At 38.6% G+C, this 15014-nt stretch overlaps 1 protein-coding gene across 8 annotated transcripts in view; it reads left to right on the plus strand.

The window, feature by feature from the left end:
- LOC100057500 (membrane cofactor protein) overlaps positions 1–10798 on the plus strand; it is a 63307-nt gene extending 52509 nt beyond the window's left edge. For 6 of the 8 annotated variants that reach the window (XM_070267892.1, XM_070267891.1, XM_014739601.3 and 3 more), the window contains 3 exons: positions 722–775; positions 2292–2323; positions 9972–10798. In XM_070267892.1, the coding sequence (XP_070123993.1) occupies positions 722–775; positions 2292–2323; positions 9972–10070 (185 nt within the window). In that variant the 3' untranslated portion in view covers positions 10071–10798. Of the gene's footprint in view, positions 1–721; positions 776–2291; positions 2324–2819; positions 2881–9971 lie in introns of all 8 variants that reach the window. The other 2 variants (XM_070267889.1, XM_070267890.1) reach the window with 1 other exon arrangement.
- The last annotated feature ends 4216 nt before the right edge of the window (positions 10799–15014 follow it).

Below are 15014 nucleotides of genomic sequence, written 5' to 3' on the forward strand. Positions count from 1 at the left end.
CTGCGACTTTGCTGAATTCATTTGTTAGTTCTAACAGGTTTGTGTGTTTGTGTGTGTGCGTGAGTGCACATGTGTATCTCTAGTGTTTCCTATGTAAAAGAATGTGTCATCTGGAATAGGGATCATTTTGTTTCTTCCTTCCCAATTTGGATGCTTTTTATTTCTTTTCTTGACTAATTGCTCTGACTAGAACTTCTATTATTATGTTGAATAGAAGTGACAAACACAAGAATCCTGTCTTGTTCCTTATCTTAAGAGGAAAGCTTTCAGACTTTCACCATTAGTATGATGTTTGCTATGGGTTTTTCATAAATGGCCCTTATTATGCTAAACTTTCCTTTTATTGCAAATCAACTTATCAAGCCCTCCTTTATCTTTTAATTTTAAGGAAAATCACATTGAGTCCATATGCTAATTTTGGCAGTACACTAATGATAAATTTGCTGGCTGTACAGCAGAATTGTCACAAGAAATGTTACTGCATAGGGAGAAGAGTGCTGGTGATGTTAAATGAAACTTTATAATACTTTGTGATACTACTTTTGCTAAGAAGCATTAATATAATTTATATATGAATGTGAAGTTATAAGGGTTTTTGTACAAAGGCAAAAAAAATCAAACCTATGAATTTCGCAGTCTTAAGCCTCATTATTTTTTCTTCTTCTTCTTCTTTTTTTTTTTTTTTACTTATTTCCATTTCCACTTTTTTCTTTTTTTCTAGGACATCCCAGTTGCAGTTTTGAATCACCACTGCTTCAAAACATGAAAACTTTAGGTATTATTTTGGTTATGATAACCTGCATTATGAGACCTTAAAGTTCTTCATGGAAATACCATATTTCAACTTTCTGTAGTTAAGGAAGTAACAACATGTCACAGATTGGTGATAATTGACCTTTGTAGTTATTTTAATAGTGCAAATACCATGACAAATGGAAGCAGTAGTATGTATAGCCACATGTAGATGATACATTTCTTAAGAGCTGCCCCAAATTAGGATTCCTAGCAGGTGAGGTAACTTTCTTAAATGCAAGGGTTGTATGTAGGTTAAAATATATAAAACATAACTTACTTTCCATGTGATAGTGTTATTTGGGGATGGCAATTTGTAGATAAATTTTCTTTCTAGTCGTACCTTATATCCACAAGCCATAAAATACTTTAAGTTGGGTGAATTTTTTTCTATAACAGGCTGGTGTAGCACACGTTATGTAGGCTCACATAGTTCACACAATTTGTGTTATAGAAAATAATGAAGTGTAGTTGTGACAGTTAAATAAAATACAAAGATTTCTTGATAAAGAAATGAAGAAAAATATCTATTACTGTTATTTACATTAGACAAATTTATTAGTAAGATTAATCCTTTTATAAAATGCACTGTAGGCTTGTTATATTTGCCCTCTGAACACTGTGGTCAAACTGTGCCTGTCACTCCAGTGCCATCTTAAGATGTGAAACACTTGAAAATTTTTTCTTAAATGAAAACAGCAGAATTAAACAGGACATTTTATGCTTCAATTTAGAGAAAATTAATAGAATAATGGCAATTTAGAAGCAGTGGTACTACTGACAAACATTTCTATGAATTAAGATTTTGTAGTAGTATTTATTGCTCTCTGGATAGTTAGAACATGTTCACTTAAATGCATGTTTAAGTTTCTAGGCACAGTTTTTACCCACGTGCCTGGTGTTTCATTTACATTCTTAGAAAGAATTGCCTTGGTAATTTGGACTATATCTTAATTTTTTGTTGAGGGGAATAAGGAGGGGTTGATGATATGATAAAGTATTGTTTGTGAAGACACTGCAGATTGCATCTGTGTGTTCAATTAATGGAACTTTATTTATGATTTATTCCACAGACTCACTTTTGGGGAAAAAATATAAATTTAATTCCTAACAAAATCATAAGAAATGATGGAATGACTACTGAACTAAACCAACTATAATGGGATAATACATTTTTAAACCAATTTTCCTTTAAACTAGTGAATTCTAGTTGTTCTGATAACCTTTACTAAATATCCTGGTGTGGTAGCTACAGCGTAAAACCAGGAAAAGTGAGGTGCCTATGAGGAGTTTCACAAGGTGGATCTTAAACCTGAAATCTGATTAGAAATGTTCTGTGATCAAAATGACCCAGATGCATTAGCCGTCACCCTAAAACTAGATTGATAAACTTCTCTTTGCTGTAGTTTTTAGATGATCTCATGAAAAGTAAAATGCTGCTACTGTCTGGAGACCCATATGTACTAGATTATCTTCAGACTGTTTTCGTTGTTTTTCAGGTGGAGGAATTGTTGCTGTGATTGTTGTTACTGTACGTATCCCAAACTTTGATACTACTCAAATCAAAATATTACTGTGAAGAAGTGCATTATTTTCTTAATGATTTTTCAGTTTCTGTAATTCTTATAGCTTGACATAAAGTGAACCAGAAACGTGAGCTTTTATGTGATATACTACCTTGTGTAGGTGACTGTATATTCTTTTATATTCTAGATGTCCACTTAGTAACAAACCCTAAATAACACATGTTTTGTCAAGATAATCGGTCATATGAGTTTGCTCCCCAAATATGCTCTGGGTCACCTTCTCAGTTAAGCAGGGGCTTTTCTCCGACCTACTGTGGATGGTCTGTCATTCCAGGGGACTGGGCTGAGATCGTGGAGAGTCCAGATGGAACAGAAACGTTCATGTGATTTAAAAGCTTTTCTGACCACTGAAATGTAACCAACATTTCTTTCTTCTGCTAGATTTTGATTCTTGGTAATTAGTTTTCACTCACATGTCACTTGTTTCCTGGTTTGCTGTAGCTGTTGATGTTGCAGTAATTGGCGCCAGCCTGTGTAAATGTCTTTGCACCGGGAAGAGACGGTAAATTAAAGCATGCTTTTCTAACTTACTGGTTCTTCTCATTCTTGACATGCTTTTTTGCAGCTTTTGTTTGTACTCTGTATTGCATGCCTTCTCTTTTAAAAATGTGCCTGCATGAGTGTTCCAGATGAATTGCATTTCTTTACTAAAAATATGTTCAGCTGCTTTTAATATAATTGTAACAAGCGTAACCTGTGCAGAGTTGCTTCCACTGTTTTCTGTGTAAGAACAATTTCTTTGGTATTTAAGGTTTAAGTTCTGCAGGAATCATGGACCATTATGGGGCCTTGCCTACCCTAGGTATCGCCTGTTTCCTACATGGAGTAGTGGCCGAGCTTAAATCTAAAATAACTCACTGGGGAGACTTGGAGAGTTGAAGTCACGGGAATTTTCATGAGGAAAGTTCCATTTGACTGTGTAACGTAGGTAGTTGTAAGGAGCTCTGTAGTTGCCTCATTCAAATACACAATTTGATTTCTTCCCACATAGAGTTGTTATTTATCCATGTGAAACTGAGGAATTAAAGCAACACTGTCTGATTTCCCTCTTATGTTCTCTTAATTTACTAGGTTACAGTAAAACTGATGGGGTAAAACTTAAAGCTGCTGAGAAGAGTAAGATTTACAAGGCACATTAACTTTGTCTTTTTATCTATAGAAATGAAAAGGGGGAGGGGCTTAGAATAGAAAAAAAGTGCAAATACAATTCTTCTAAGGGGAATAGAGTTTTTAAACAGCAAACTTAAATTTTAACGAGACAATTTACAATTTAATGAAAGACTTAGAATAAATCTCGGAGCTCAGACCAACATTAGGGGCTTTGGAATTTCTGGGTTTTAGTGAATTTTTTTCCCCTGTTACTTTAGATATAGCTTTGGAATCAAACCCAGAAGGTTTAAGACTTTTGGTATTTGTGGTTTTATGGTATATTTTCCTTTTATATTACTCACTGGGTTTGGACTATGTAATAAAGATATCTTCTTCACTCAAAGTGCTCAAACTTTTTTTATATTATGTGATTGTTTTTGTAAAATACCCATGATTCCTTCATTTGAACCTTAAATCTTATATTTGTGGAACACATGATATGCACATTTGATTTCTCTATCACTAGTATATTTTTAAAATTACATATACACAGCAGTCTGACTAGGAAATACTATCAGTGGAATATTTTTACAGGTCCAAAATGTTTGTGTAGAAATGACCTCTCAAGAAAGTAAAACAAAATAGCTTTCTGCTCCTCACTTTCCTTCTTTGTTTAAAATATCACTGGGTCAAAATCCTTAAAGCTTCCTTGAGAATATGAATCAGACTCTCTGGCTCCCAGTTAAAGGATCCTTGAAAGCTGAGCAATGATCTGAGCTCTGTAGCCCAGACTAAAGGCTCAGCAGCGTCAGTGAGCTGAGGTTCCGTTTCTAATGCGCTCCGAACGCTGCTGCTGCTGGGCCTGGACGACACTTGAAGTGTCCCGGGTGTCGACTGTTACTGATGTGCCCACATTCTTGAAATTTGAAGAAACACCGTCAGGTTCATTGTCAGTTTTTTCTCCTGCTTAAGATAATTGGATTTTTTAAAGAATCCTGATCTATGTGTATGTTTTTTAAAAAGGTATGGGCTAATTAAACTTAGCTTTATTTGCTTTCCTTTAAAAGAAGTCAAGATTTTTATTATATTCTTTGCACTATTTAATTCCAGGATCCTCCCCCCAAATTGGCTGTTGCCTGAGAAAATCCTTTACAGGATGATAGACTATGTGCAATTCCTTCTCTATTTCTGGGGTACCTCTGGAAGCAGGCAGGGTCCCAGGCACAGATAATCCCCAGTTGCTGTTAAAATTTGGTACAAAATGGATCTGATGTAAAGTATACTTATGATGATTTGGGAACACACTTACCCTGATACAGCCTTCATACCACGGTACCAAAATAGTATAAGTATTCATTTTTAAGGTCATTCGACATATTTAAATTACTTGATGAAAAATGGCCACAAGGTTAAAGTATTCTGCCATAGTTTTCTGTTTCTCGTTCTTCAGCTAAGAATGGAATAGGATCCCAATTGGTCTGAAATGCGCCCATCTACATGCTCCTTCCTTTCCCTTCCAGTGTCCTTTCTTATGTTTCTCCCACACTTTCCAGGCTTAGACTCCACAGCGCTTCCCCGTCCTTTGCTGTTTCTTGAGTCCTGTTCTGCACGTCATGACCACGTGATTCCGAAAACAGATGCCTTTAGTTTACATTAATGTTTTCACTTGTTTGCAGTTATTTCTTTCCATAAACGCATGGTTAAATCATCCCACTAAGTTCTTTAGAATTATTTGCATTACTTATGTATTTTATTACCTGTGACTAAATTGTTTTCTTTTTTTTTGCGTTAAGGTTATTTATTATTTGTTATAACTTAAACCTATTTTTAATGTTATATTAATAATGACTAATTCAATAACCTCATAATTTTTTAGCTGTCTGCGTAAATGAATGTTACACAAGTTTTTTGGATTTAATATGTATAGTGGCCAGTTGAGGTGGGGGCAAGTATAATGACATACGGTAAAAACTTGAAGGATTAAATTAACGTGAACATTTTTCTACTTGGCTCTCAAATTCATGAGCATTGAACAGACTCTTCAAAAAATTTTAAACAGAAAATTAATAGATAACAGATTTTTGTAATTAGTTTCGATAGCACATTTATCAAATTTGGATCATATACTAAGGAGGTCATATACTAAGTTTTACAGGGATCTTCTCAGGATGAAAACAAATGTGCCTGGGAAGAAACTGCACTCGCTGCAGAAGTCCAGCTGCAGCTGAGAATACATGACTTGTCATAAAAATGATGTCCAAGACAATATGACATGGATTAATATATGCTCCGTGTATTCCCTCAAAATAAGGACCCCTTCTCCTCACAGAGTCGGTTTTCTGTGAGAAAGAGTTTACATTATTCTCTTCAGGCTAAATGGTTTCAGAGGTGAACAGATTGCACAGAAATTGAGAATCTGTTCATCTGCTGGATGATCTGGAAGACTCCCAAGTTAACGTAGCTTCTTGTGCGAACTTCCTGTTTCAAGTTCCTAAGTGAGAATCAGAGAACTCTTAATCTATGAACCTCATGATCGGGTTTACCTCCATTCTCCTCTGTCATTGATTTGACCCCACTTATTAGGCCACTCTTGCTGCCTTTGGGTTTGATGTCACTATTGTATTCAGCCCCTTTCCCTTCCTCTGTTCAGCACAAATCTGATTGATGAGAGCCGCAGAGAAGGAAAATTTATTTCTCTCTGAGAAGAAATGAGACAGATTTGCTTTTATTGTTAAAAGGTGTCTGCCTCCTTCTGTGTTTCTTTTCAGAGATGTCCTTTCTTTTGAAAAATATTCAGTGAATGTTTAGACAGCAATAACCTGAGCTAAGATATGTTAGGAGGAAACATCAGAGGACACTTAGAATCCCAGTGCCTTTGCTCAGTTATTGATGTTTTCTTCTACCATTCCTTTTCTAAATGTAACATGAAGTGTCTTGACGGGTTTTGCTTTGCCTTACGCTCCAGTAATGTCTCCTCATCCTTTTATCAGACTCTACCTTCTAGCAGCTGTGAATCCAGAAGTGAGGACATTGTTTAGCAAAATCACAGAATCTGTTCATTGTAAATAGAGGGCGAAAAAAATGTCCTTTTGCAGAAACCAAAATATATTTTACTTAATTTTGTAAATGTATTCATTGTCAACTTGTAAATAACTCAGTAAAGGCATTTATCTGTTTCTCTTGACCTGAATATTTTTAGCATATGAAAGAGAAACTAACAAAAATATCCTCAGATTTTGGAATTATGAATTGCACTGCCCTAAACCCTTTAATCCCATCCACCTTCTGTCTTTGAATGAAATGAATTGGAAATCTTCCTCTACTTGTGCCAAAATGCACGTCTACATAGCTGGGAAGAGAGGGAGATGTGTATCCCACCACTTACAATGTGAGGCGCTACCCAGGTTCCAATCAAGAGTTTCACAGCAGATTCTACAAAGGCCAACAGGAAGGGCAACTTCTTGGTAAAAGCCAAGCGGTGTCTTTGATCGCAGGGGCAAAGGGAAAGACAGAACATACCAGCTAGAGTGGCAGAGCTAGAGACACCCAGCCCTGTGTGTCTGCCTGGGCTCCTAGCATTTTCTTTGAGGCTAAAGCCAAACAGGAAAGTTGTTTTCACACTGTCGTGAGCTTCAAGATGTCTGTAAAGATTTGAAGTTAAATTAATCCTGAAGTTAATATAAAATATCAGTAGTTAGTGATTGTTTCAGATTTTTATCTTCAAGTAGGTTCGTTGTTATATCAAATAAATATTTATATTAATGCTTACTTATCTTTCTCATATATTGGGTTTATATTTAAAATTCTAATTAAAGAAAAGGATTCCACTACTACAGCACGAAAAAAAACTACTGACTTTGAAAAATAGAAAAATATAGTGGTCCTGGAGAAATACTGACAGGCCTAATTATTACGTCACTCACCACAGTATTCCTTAGAAATCGCCATATTGCAAGAATAGTGCTGTGACAGTGGTGGTTCATAATGATGGGTCCCCCACAAAGAGAAACAAAGTACCCAAAAGTAACCTGGTTGGCTCTTACATTGGTAGGCATCCCTGAAGTGTCTGCTGTGGCAAGCATAACTGACTGGTCCAAATTTAGTTTTAGTCTCTTAGGGTCAATTTACTAAGGCAGGGACCAGAACCGCATTTTCCAGTGCAATAATCAATAGCCACGTGGGGCTACTGAGGACTTCAGAAGTAGCCGGTTCCGAGGAAGGTGTGGTGGAGGTGCAAAATACACTCCAGATTTCAAAGACTTAGTACAAAAAAATGTAAAATAAATAGCAAAATGTTAATGTTTTGGCCGCCTTGGGCTAAGTAAAATATATTAAAATTAATTTTTCATGTTTCTTTTACTTTAAATGTGGCTTTTAGAAATTTTAAAATTACCTATGTGATTCGCTTTATATTTCTCTGACAACACTGGACAACAATAATAGATTTTAGAAAGATAACTGTTGTTACAATGAAAGTGTGATGGAAACTTCAGTTATTTAGGAGACTCTCTTACTGGAACACAGGATTTCCTTGACAGTCACGGGTAAATGAGGTGTCATTGAACTTGAACACTGTGGGAATCGTTATGTTTTTAAAAGTTTCATCTTAGAGCCAGATTTAAAATTGTGATTTTAGGAAAATGTGTTTCTCTCCAGTCTTTGCCATTGGCTCGAAATTAAAATGAGGAAGTCTACTAGTACTTTACATGTGACTGCTCCGTTTCTTGTTTTGGAGAGAATCAAAAATATAATACAAAGTAGAATAAATGTTTCTAGAGTGAGACATGTTGAATATTTGATATTAAAAGAATCATTTTTCCTAGTTCAGGGAGTCTTAATACTATAAATACAGGTTTTTTTCAATTGTCCATTTTCTAAATGGGCTTCTGGAATTGAATTTCTGTGTCTCATTATGTTTATCTCGGACACTATCTTTTTACCTTGTCTTGTAGGGAAATAGAGGAGAGTGTTGCGAACAGAACTTAGCAGGAGAAATCAACAACTCCAGCAGAGCAGACGCACTAAATGGTTTCCACAAACCAGTGCCTCAGTTTATCTTTTGATTCTTTTAAAATGTTAAGACCCACAGTAAATTCATATAGGTACTATGGAAAACAATATGGAGGTTCCTGAAAAAATTAAAAATAGAACTACCATATGATCCAGGAATTCAGCTTCTGGGTATTATCCAAAGGAAACTAAATCACTGAGTGGAAGAGGTTTCTGCACCTCCCTGTTTATTGCAGCACTATTTACAAGAACCAGACATGGAAACAACCTAAGTGTCCATTGACGAATGAATGCATAAAGAAAATATATACACACATACAATGGAATACTATTCAGCCATAAAAAGAAGGAAAACCTATTTATGACAATGCATGGACTAAACACAATCCCTGGTAGTGTTAAGATGGGGAAATGATTTTTTTTAATAAAATATCCAAATTTGGAGCTAGATAGTTCAAAATGAAATTACATTTTATTTGTAAAGAATGATTTTGAAATCTTTTTTGTTCAAAGGTTAATGCCAACTCTTAAGATTCAGTCTTTCAACAAGTCTAAAATTGGTTTTATATATTGTTATTGTAAAAAGTCTTCACGAGTTTGTGTATATTCCTTCAGACCTTAAAGTTTAAAAACAAGAACACTGAAAATTGGGAGTTTGAACAAGTTTGACTTCCTTAACTAAGACTACTATTGGAAAATACTCTTACAGTTCATAGGGTAAAATTCTGTTTTTAAAAAATTATTTGTGGGGCCAGCCCTGTGGTTGAGTGATTAAGTTCACACGCTCCGCTTCAGCAGCCTGGAGTTTTGCCAGTTAGAATCCTGGGTGTGGACATGGCACTGCTCATCAGGCCATGCTGAGGCGGTGTCCCACACAGCACAACCAGAAGGACCTACAACTAGAATATACAACTATGTAGTGGGGGACTTTGGGGAGAAGAAGAAGAAGAAAGAAAAAAAAGACAATTGGCAACAGATGTTAGCTCAGGTGTCAATCTTAAAAAAAAAATTATTTGTAACTTGCTGGTGATTTAAAGAAGCTATAAAGTTTATGGATGGCATTTGTTCTTCACCTTTGTAAAAAATCAATAAACCAGTGTAAGGAATCGATAAGGATTCAGAATCAGTTGCTACTTCTGTAAAAAGTTAGGGAGCTCTAACACCCATAACAAGGATACCAGCTCGTGGTACAGAGTGAGCACTGCGGTCTTGTAGTTTTCTTCAAGAGAATTCCATCTTTAAGAGAATTAGAATCCGCTCTAAATTCTGGCTGAGGTGGTTTTCTGTCCCTACTTGGATAAGGAGATGTCTTACTGTAATATGTCGTCTAAAAGTAGGCAGAATTGTCTGAAATAAGTTTGTCAGATAACCTCTAGCTGTATCAGAATCTTAGTCGTTCTGTGCATCTCACCTCATTTGCTAAAAGGCATAGGAAAAATGAAGCCGTGCATTTCAGGAAAGAAAACTTAATTATGTATTTTCTGTCTGTTGTAGGAAGAGACTGAAAAAGGAAACAGCTCAGGCAGCACGTTATACTCAGGTGAAGTAGATCCCGCCTCTTCTGAGCCCTCACTGGCAGCGTCTCTCAAGTAAGCCAGTGGGAGAAGAGGAGGGACGCCACGCTGATTCAGATTACATTTCTAAAGTTTGGTTTCACGCTGTTATATTTAGTAGCACAAATTGGGCCGAAGAAACGTTGCCGAGAAGGATATGAGTTGGGGACTCAACAGTGGCCTGGAGTGAACATTGTTTCACTCCTAAAGTCATGTTAATAACGCACTGCACGTGTTCCTTCCCTTTGTCATCTCTGATGAGGCACTTCAGGAAGATAAGTTGGGGCAGAAGAAACAGGAATTCTGAATTCAATATAAAGCTGGAGGTTTACTGTGCCCATTTTCACATGCTCTTCAAGAATGTAGCACTTGCTTAGAAGCAAGGCATGGCTGTACTATTTACTTTTTTAAAGCCAAACTGAGGCGCTTTTCAACCAAAGATTGTTATGCTTATCAAAATAAATTGACTGGTATACTAGTTTCGCTTCAAATTTAGTTTTTTCAATTTAATATATCTATATGTGAAATTGCTATATTTGTGAAGATATAAATTATGTTCTTTTTGTCAATTACTTAACAATATAGGGAAACTAGTTTTCTTTTATTTAAATAACAGGGAAAGAAGCATGTTTGAATTTAAAAGATTCTTAAAACTGCAAGAATGAGTTTGAAGTGAAATGAGAGTCCCATGTATAGAGTTCTTTATTGTTCCCTTTTTGAAAATTGGATCTTCAAATCTGGCATAAAATAAAATGTAGGTTTGGAGAAGTTTCATTTGTGATGGTGCGTTTATTTCCAGTGTGTTTTATCTGAAAGCAGAGTGTGCTTTTAATTGGGGCCCATCACCAAGCTTTCCACTCCCACTGTCATCCCTCCTGCCCCTCGCCTCTCAGAGCCTTCAGTACATCAGGGCTTCTCCCCTCCAGCCCCGCAGGTACCTCTCCTGCTCAGAGGTGTTCCGTGACGCCACATTACCCACAGCAGGAAGTCCAGGTTAACCAGCCTGATACTTGACGGCTTTCTATAATCCAACCCCAGCTTTTCTTCCCAGGCCTTCTCTCTCTGCTCCACTTCTTCAAATAACCTGCTCTCAGTCAAGCCAGACCATTGGCCCTGTGCTCTCGGCCGTGTTCCTAGTTCACTGTTGCCTGAAGCGCCCCAGCTCCCATCCAGATCCTGGGCATCTTGCGCGGCTCAGCTCAAATACGGCCCATTGTGGGAAGCTTTTCCTGATTTCTGCCCAGCTCTCATAGCCTATTATTACCTGACCTTGAGTTAACCACATTTAAGTATCTATATGCTTGTGTGTGGTAGAAAACATATCTTCCACATCACTTCAGTGCATGGGTGTGGCTTAGTAGTTAAAACCCCAAGTCCCAACAATAAAGTATAAAATGTGATTTCCACACTAACAGTAAAATTTGTTCTTGTTTATGCAAAAAAAGCAATTCCTGCTGTCTTTGCAGGCTTGAGTTAAATCCAATAGCTAGACCTCTGAGACCAGGCCTCAGTTTCTGAAGCATGGCTGCAATTGGATCCCCTGGGGAGCTTCACTGCTGCCTGGGTCCCGCCTCCCAGAGGTTTCTCATGTAACTGATGTGGGATGTGGCCTGGGTGGAAGGTATCTTTAAAGTTTCCCAAGTGATTCTCATGTGCAGCTGAGGTCGAGAACCTCTGCTTAGTGATTCCCAAGCCCCATAGCCCATTTCTACATATAAACTTGCAAAGACAGAAGACAAGGGCTTATATTTACAAAAGAAAATTGTAGTTTTATTAATTCAGCCCATTCAAGAAATCAGAAGATGTCTAAGACTTGAATTAAGGTCTTGTTGCCTGGCTAAACAAACAAGGCTAACTGTCGTTTAAAAAAACAGAAGCAGTCTTTCTAATATCAATGCTGGATAAGAGTTATGTTGACTATATAAATCATTTTTTCACATTTCATTTGGCATTGACTTGAGACTATACTTTTCTAATTGGCATAAAATACACAGGAGAGAGTGTTTAAGGTGACTAACAATAAAAGTGAGAATGTTGAAGAGCCCTGGGATAGGCAAGAACTGGAATCTGCATTATTAAAGTAGATTCTGGGTTTAAGGATAGGCAACTCTGGTATTCTAAAATTTAGTAATGCCTGTCAGCTAACATTGTAACCAAGAAGGAATGTTTTTGGATACTTAAAAAGTTTGCGTATTTGTACTCAAGAGCAGGATTTAACACAAAGACTCTACTGTCTTCCAGAAACAATGCAAAATTGAGTGAATGATCACAGGGTTTTTTTCCAAGCTGCATTGCTTTCATCATTTCCAGGCTTATTCAGAAAAGCTTCCACCAAAATGGTCAGTCTGTATAATTGTACCTCTGCTGCCCTCCTGTGGATTATGCGGGCATTTGACAGTCCCTTTGTCATCAGAGATTTCAGTCATTGCTCTGATTCCCAGAACCATTTTTAATTTCATTTGGGATCTAATATTATCTAGGTCTTTTCTGCTTTCCTTCTGTGAAATTAGCATTTTAAGAACGGCTAAACTCGGTCTCTTATTGCTTAAATATGGAAGAAGTGTAATGTTGGGGACTGTGGTCAATAAGCTACTTTTCCTTCCCTCTCCCTTACATACGAGCAGAAGGTGAACAAACTGCCGTAGTATGGGTAACATTGAGACACTTGCCCACTGCAATTGCTGACTTGCCAGCCCAGGAAAACCTGTATGAGGGTGGCAAAACTGATGCTAACAGTAGCAGCCACCTAGTTTTATATAATTTGCCTTCCTTAAGGAGCTTTTAAAGAATTGAACTGTTGTATGTCCCAGTGGTAAGGCTTGTGCTGAACTAGCAGAAACAAAGAGGAGCTCTGACATCCTGGTGCTTAGGGCTTGGGGCTTCACTGAGAATTCTGGAGATGGGTTTCATTTAAATGAGCACTTACTTATGATGTTCGGGAAAAGGGTCAGTCATCTGATCCCCCACCGCCAGCTGAAAAGGCTCCTGGAGAAAACACTCCAACAGTTTGTATTTGACATGGGAGTCAAGTATTAGAGAGTTCCTTGGATCGAATCCCGTAGAACCATGCTTCTCAAGTTTTGCTCTGCAGGTGAATAACATGGTGATCTTGTGAAGATGCAGATTCTGATCCAGCAGGTCTCAGGTGGGGCCCAGGGTTCTGCATTTCTAGTTCCACATCCTGCTGGTGGTGGTAGGCTGTCTAATGGCTTCCAGAGAAATCTGAGTCCTGATACCTGGAACCTGTATATGGCAGAAGGTCTTTTGCAGAAGAGATCTTAGATGGGGAGATGATCCTGCATTATCCAGATGGGGGTCTAAAGCAATCACAAGTATCCTTGTAAGAGGCAGGCAGAGGGAGATCTGAGCACAGCAGAAAGCAATGTGGCCACTAAAGCAAAACACTATGCTGCTGACCTTGACGACGGAGGAAAGGGCCACAAGCCAAACACTGCAGCTCTGGAAGCTGGAAAAGGCAAGGAAACTGATTCTCTCCTGGTGACCACTGGAGGGAGCCCCTATACCTTGATTTCAGCCCAGGGGAACTGATTTTGGACTTCTGACCTCCAGAACTATGAGAGTAAGTGTGTGTTGTTATGAGACACTGTTATGGTGTGAATGTTTGTGTGCCTTCAAATTCCCATGTTGAAATTCTAACCCCTAAGATGATAGTATTAGTGGGTGGGGCCACTGGGAAGTGATTAGGTCTTGAGCACAGAGCCTTCATGAATGGGATTAGTGTCCTTATAAAAGAGACTCAAGAAAGTCCCTTCACCCCTTCTGCCATATGAAGTTACAGCTGGAAGGCACTGTCTGTGAACCAGAAAGCTGGCTCTCACAGACACCGAGTCTGCCAGCACCTTGACCTGGACTTCCCAGTCTCCAGAACTGGGAGAAATAACTGTTGTTTATAAGCTGACCAGCCTGCAGTATTTGGTACAGCACCTGAAGAGACGCAGAGAGACGCCAAGTCTGATGTAATTTGTTACAGCGGCCACAGGAAGCTAATACACGGATGCCAGGGTTCCTCAGACCACACATTGAGCAGTAACGCCTTGTAGAAACAAGTCCATAGAGGAGCGGCTCTCAACCCTGGCTGCACATTAGAATCACCTGGGGAGACTTTCGAACAAAAAAGGAATGTCCAGGCCCCATCCTAGAACAGTTAAGCCAGAGCCTGTAGGGCTGGGATTCCTAAGAATGACTATTGAAAGGCTCCATGGGAGAATCTAATTGGAAGGTGGGGAGGACATGAGTGCAATAGAACAAACCCCAAATATATCTTTTCTTGTGTTGAGGAAAACTCTAAAGCTGCCCCAAAATAGGGACACACTGGTCTGCCAGGAAGCCCCCTGAAACTCTACACCAGCTTCTCAAAATGCAGGCCTGGGCCAACATCTTCCCCGAAGAATTACCAGGTCGAGACACAACACATTCTGTTCCACCTAAATGGTCAAAGATGTGACTTGCCTCACGTTTATCAAGAACTCGTTGGCCTTTCTGTCCACACACAGGAATTGTTTCCAGAACAACTCGCGTGAGGCTAGAGGGTGGCTTCAGTCTGACACTCCCTCTCCACCCACGTTTACAGTCACATATGTGGTCAACGGTGGTAAGCAGGACGCACGCCTGACACGTTTTCTGTCCAGGTTGAAGGTATGGCCTTGAAAGCAGACTCAAGATGTCTCCAGAAGAAACATCCTGCTTACCATTTATTACGAAGAAGCTCCGGATGGCAACTGAGGGCAAGGGCTGTCAGCCTCCACGAATAAAGCCCGTGCTCCTGCGTGAGAGGCAGTCAGTTACTCGGGGCCTGGGCTTTGCTTCTCGTGACCTAGACACGTGGACTGTTTAAAATTAAGCATTCAGTGGGAGCACCAGAAACTACTTTTATGGAGTAGATGTCTGTTCCAACACACGCCAAGCTGGGCAAGCAGTGTGGGATAGGTTGCTGAGTGACCAAAGGAAAGACCCAGAGACAGTG

Source organism: Equus caballus, chromosome 5, assembly GCF_041296265.1.
Source record: "Equus caballus isolate H_3958 breed thoroughbred chromosome 5, TB-T2T, whole genome shotgun sequence".
Taxonomy (NCBI): domain Eukaryota; kingdom Metazoa; phylum Chordata; class Mammalia; order Perissodactyla; family Equidae; genus Equus; species Equus caballus.